This window comes from Plectropomus leopardus, unplaced genomic scaffold (assembly GCF_008729295.1).
Source record: "Plectropomus leopardus isolate mb unplaced genomic scaffold, YSFRI_Pleo_2.0 unplaced_scaffold977, whole genome shotgun sequence".
NCBI classification, from domain to species: Eukaryota; Metazoa; Chordata; class Actinopteri; order Perciformes; family Serranidae; genus Plectropomus; species Plectropomus leopardus.
This window is the reverse complement of record NW_024704487.1, coordinates 2454-8030: the sequence shown is the minus strand read 5'-3', so window position 1 is coordinate 8030 and position 5577 is coordinate 2454. Positions and strand designations below refer to the sequence as shown.

Below are 5577 nucleotides of genomic sequence, written 5' to 3'. Positions count from 1 at the left end.
CTCCGCCTTAACATAACCAGTCCGCCTTAACATAACCACTCCGCCTTAACATAACCAGTCCGCCTTAACATAACCACTCCGCCTTAACATAACCAGTCCGCCTTAACATAACCACTCCGCCTTCACATAACCAGTCCGCCTTAACATAACCAGTCCGCCTCAACAAAACCAGTCCGCCTTAACATAACCAATCCAGTTTAACAGATGTGTGCTCATTTCGGTCATTGAACGCCACAAGTATTGTGAGCTAAAAGTGTTTTGTTTGTTTGTGTGTGTGTGTGTGTGTGTGTGTGTGTGTGTGCGTGCGTGCATGTGTGTGTGTTTGTGTGTCTCACCCAGCAGACAGAGTGTGTGCAGTCCAGCTTTTCTGTTTTTACAGATTTTGTCATAGAAGCTCTCCGGTCTCCACGTCTCCGTCCAAAATACCAATGACACGGTCTCCCCGAAGTTATACAGCTGACACACACACACACACACACACACACACACACACACACACACACAGAGGTCAGAGGTCAGCTGCTGAATATAAAAGTAGTGGAAAGATGAAACAGACTCGTTTGTAAACCTGTTTCCTGTTATCAGCTGACGACGACGGCATCATGTGTTTGCAGAGTGTGATTTTAGACAGCATGCCGTCACCATGGAAACCAAAGAGGTTTACCTCAACAGAGTGACCTCTCGCTGTTTGTAAACAATAACAATGACATCACATGTCAATAACAGTCGCTGATCGTCTCCGTTTTTTGGCGGCCAGTCTTCTTTACATTTTGGGTGAACATTTGGCTTTTTCTTTCTGGGAAAATGTTTCTGTCCTTCCCTTTCTTTTAAATGTTTTTGCAATTTTTGCAGAAATCATTATGACTTTTTTTTAATTTAGAATTTATGGGAAAGTTCGAAGGAGACACGCCTTACTTCTGTAAAAATATACAATAATTCAGACGGCATGCCTTCCAAACCCGCCGGGCCGCCACCATCACTGATGGCGTCCTCCTCTGTCCTGTCAGGAGACGCTGTGGGGACGTCCACTCACCTCATTCTTCTCCTCTAATAATGACTGATAAAGTCTGGATCTCTGGCACCACAGAAGAAGATGGCTGCATTTATGAACATCAGGACGCATTAACCCCCCCGATGACTGTTATGAGAGTCATGGTGAGGGGGCGTGGCCACAGACAGCAGGGGCTGATGGGACTGACTCCCGGGGGAGGCTCACAGAGCTCATTAGCATATCCCGCCCCTCATTAGCATATTAACGATGTCCCAGCAGAGACGCCCAGTTAGCGTGTGTGTGTGTGTGTGTGTGTGTGTGGGGACAGCTGGGTCCTGCACTCTGATTGGCTGCCCTGACAGCTCAGTTATTGATGATCTGTTCACAGATTCAGCAGCAGATGGAGCGCCGCCTCAGGGGGTTTCTGCCCTCAGTCCGGCCTCCCAGGCTGACATCATCATTGAAACGGCAAACACACAGACGTCAGCTGATCGGTACCTGAGCTTTATTCAAACGTGCAAACGTGAAATCTGCTGCAGCGACTCGTCAGCAGAGATGATTCATGTTTTTAAGACATTGTCGCAGATTAACTTTGATGAATCATCAGATTTTTCAGCTCTAATCTGAAGCTTTTTACAAAAACACGTCAACCGTAACGTGTTGAGAGCGCTCAGATTCTGATGTTAAATTTGTTGCTTCAGAAATGTTTCCGCAGCGTTCACACGCAATCAGATGGACAACAAAATGGACATCATGTTGGTGACAGAGAGCCGGACCGGCGTCTCTCAGGAGGACAGAGGACGTTGGTATCAGTCCCAGCCAGCAGGGAACGTTCCCACAACGTTGGCTAACATTGCCTACATGTTACAATAATGTTTTAAAGAAAACATTTTAAGCTGTTCAGAGAACGTTTTAAGGATGTTTCTCATTTCAAACAATGTTTCTTTAAGGTTAAATGCTGACTGAGACGTAACGTTTGAGCTGCAGCGTTCTGAGGCTGTTTTGTTGATGTTGAGAGGTGACAGATCAGAGAATGATCTTTACAAAACGTTCCCACAACGTCACAAGAGAACAAAGGCAGAACATTTTTAAAACAACATTATGTGTTTATGTTATTGAGGACTGAAATTATGCAACATTTTTTAAATGAAAATTCAATGTGATAACAAAAAAACAAGCTTTTTTTACATTCATAGAGAACGTTGCCGTAACTTTCAGAAGATGTTCAGGGAACTAAAAGAAAACTCATTCACTAAAGCATCGCATTGGTTGCATTGTAACATTCTCAGAACGTTTTGAGAACCCAATATTGCCGGCTGGGGTAGAAGGCGCTGCTGTTCAGAGCTTAGATATTTGAATTTTATTCATTATATTATAATATTTAGATTTTTTTGCAGAATTTACAGCCGGACGTCTCACAGCTGCTTCACACAAAAACATTTCATTAAACCCAAAATTATTTCAACATATTTTATTCGAATCCCTGAAAAGATTTTGACATCACCTCACGTCATCGTGCATGTTTGGACTTACGTGCTGTCGTTTTGTCGTTCAGCAGTTTTCAGTCGTCCGACTGCGTGTGAACGCAGCGTCACTGAAGCCTGCAGACTGCAGCTCCTGTCCGCGGCCGTGTGTTAATAAAGTTTGTGTTGTGACGCACAAAGCCGACCGTCTGCTTTTTTATTTCGGTTTTTTTTCGTCGGTGAGTAAAATCCCTCTGATTGGCTGTTCGGGATGTTCTTCGACTGTATTCATGGTTTTTATTTGACTGTGATTGTGTTTCTGCTGACGGTGCTTTTATTGGTTTACTGTTTTTGAGGAGGAGCAGGAGCGGGGGACTTTCTGTCTGTCTGTGTTTATTTCTGATGTGGTCTTCCGTGTTTTTTTTGTGTCTTGATGCTGAACGTCACATTTCCTGTTAAAGTTAAAGCTGAACTCAGTGAAGAGGAGTAAACACCCGCTCCGCCTGTGAGACTCAGCTCAGGGTTAACAGGTGTGTGCTGAGGTACCTGCAGGCCGCAGCAGCCCACGGCGTTCATGATGGAGGCGTTATGAATGACTTTGTATGGTATCCCAGCATGCACTGCTCTCAGCACCAGGTCACTGTGGGTGGTGGCTCTGCAGGACGACACAGAGAGACAATAAGAAACAGACAGTCCCTAAAGGGTTAAAAATGGCAGCGGCTAACAACAGAACGACACAACGACAGAACGTCATCACGCTGAAAACCATACGGCCTCGCTGTGGCGGAGACGTTCGGTCACGTGACCGTCCTGAAAGTAGAGTTCATTAGTGAAAATTATCTCGCTGAACAAAACCTGAAAGTATCATAAATGTTTGTTTTCCGTAATGAGTCTTTTTTCGACGAGGAAACCAGGGAGACGTTAGATTCGGGCTCGGACTACAGAAAAACACTAGCTGCGTCATAACAATAATAACTGTGTCCTCACACAGACTCTGTTGGGAACTACTTTGAGCGGCAGATGAATCCCGTTTGGTGCTGCAGTGTCAGCAGGACGGAGACAGAAGAAACGACGCAGCAGGCTGTAAAACCATCGAACCACACACCGAGGTGACTCGATGACGCGGTGACTCGATGACACGGTGACTCGACGCAGTGACATCCAGTTGCTGAGGTCACAGTCTGGGTTAAAGGGCATGTGATGAATCAGAGTCCATGTTTTGACTTCAGCAGCGTCTCTTTCCCTTTAAACTGTAAACCGGCGCTCTGAGGCGGCGCTCTGAGGCGGCGCTCTGAGGCGGCGCTCTGCACTCTGTCATTAACTCTGGTGGTTTTGGGCAGAAATGTGCAGGAATGACTTCTGTGGTCACATCAAACCCTGCGTGTGCTGACTCATCTGATCCTCAGAGCACCGAGGGGGTCAATACGAGCGGCTGATACGTGTACGCCACGACTCACCCGAACGGGTCGCCCACCACCAGGAATGCCACGTCGGTCACATCAGCATCCTTCAGGATCTCATCAGCACCCTGTTCCACCAGATCTCTGTCCGCCAAGATCAGCTCCTTCCCATAAAACTCTTCCTGAGGACCAAAGAACAGCATCAACAGTCAGCATCATCAGTCAGCATCATCTGTCAGCATCAACAGTCAGCATCAACAGTCAGCATCAACAGTCAGCATCATCTGTCAGCATCAACAGTCAGCATCATCTGTCAGCATCAACAGTCAGCATCAACAGTCAGCATCATCTGTCAGCATCAACAGTCAGCATTATCTGTCAGCATCATCAGTCAGCATCAACAGTCAGCATCATCTGTCAGCATCAACAGTCAGCATCAACAGTCAGCATCATCTGTCAGCATCAACAGTCAGCATCATCTGTCAGCATCAACAGTCAGCATCATCAGTCAGCATCATCTGTCAGCATCAACACTCAGCATCATCAGTCAGAATCAACAGTCAGCATCATCTGTCAGCATCAACAGTCAGCATCAACAGTCAGCATCATCAGTCAGCATCATCAGTCAGCATCGACAGTCAGCATCATTGGTCAGCATCGACAGTCAGCATCATCAGTCAGCGTCAACAGTCAGCATCATCTGTCAGCATCAACAGTCAGCATCGACAGTCAGTATAGTCAGTATATACATATATATGTAAATATATATATATACACACACAGAGACATGAGGACACACACACAGAGACATGAGGACAGACACACAGAGACATGCGGACAGACAGACAGACACATGAGTACAGACAGAGACATGAGGAGATAAACACAGAGACATGATGGCAGACCGACAGAGACATGAGGACAGACCGACAGAGACATGAGGACAGACACACAGAGACATGAGGACAGACACACAGAGACATGCGGAAAGACAGACAGACACATGAGTACAGACAGACAGAGACATGAGGACAGACCGTACTGTCAAAGTCAGTCTTCTGTCTCAGACTGGAGACCAGTTTAATGTTTCTTACAGCAGCTGATTTAAAACCAGCTCAGACTCCCCTCTCTGGTCTTTAACAGACCCCCCTGGATCCGGATCTGTGTGACTCACCAGAGCTTCCTTCCCCACGGTGAGCACGGAGGTGTAGGCCTCCAGGTAGACCCGGGAGCAGCCCCGCACCGCCCGCAGACCCTTCACCGTGATGTCCGCAGCGTCCCCCAGACCCAGACCCACCAGATACAGCATCCTGACCCCCCGCTGCCGGACCCGACACAGATACACACACCTTCACCTGATGTCAGCCTGTTTACCCGCGCTCACGTGCAGCCACCCTGCGCGCACCGGAAAGCGGTCTGCCGTAATCTGTTTACAAGTCACGACAGTTTCAGCCGCGTTACGTTCCGTTCTGGTGCGGACGCCAAACTCCGTGAAGAAATCTCAGACTTTTATCCGTTCTCGTGTTTGTGGAGCTGTGTCTGATAAAAACACACTCCTCTGTGTGAATTCTGGTCCATAGAGAATCGGTCTTTGATTCGGCTCACATGTTTGAGGCATTCTTAATTTAAAAAATAAAATTCTGACCTGAAATGTATAAGCAGGTCTCCTCCTTGTCAACATGAACTTCCGGGCAGCTACCAGCTGATCTGATGCTGGTGGATT

General features: G+C 47.0%; 1 protein-coding gene across 1 annotated transcript; it reads right to left on the bottom strand.

Annotated features, from left to right (window-relative positions):
• Nucleotides 1–341: 341 nt before the first annotated feature.
• dph5 (diphthamide biosynthesis 5) lies at nt 342–5260 on the bottom strand (the record flags this gene model as incomplete). The annotated part of the gene is made up of 4 exons (XM_042483573.1): nt 5029–5260; nt 3912–4036; nt 3001–3109; nt 342–456 (listed from the first exon to the last, which is right to left on the bottom strand). Coding segments are annotated over exons 1-4 (484 nt in total), but the record flags the coding sequence as incomplete, so codon positions are not given.
• Nucleotides 5261–5577: the final 317 nt, after the last annotated feature.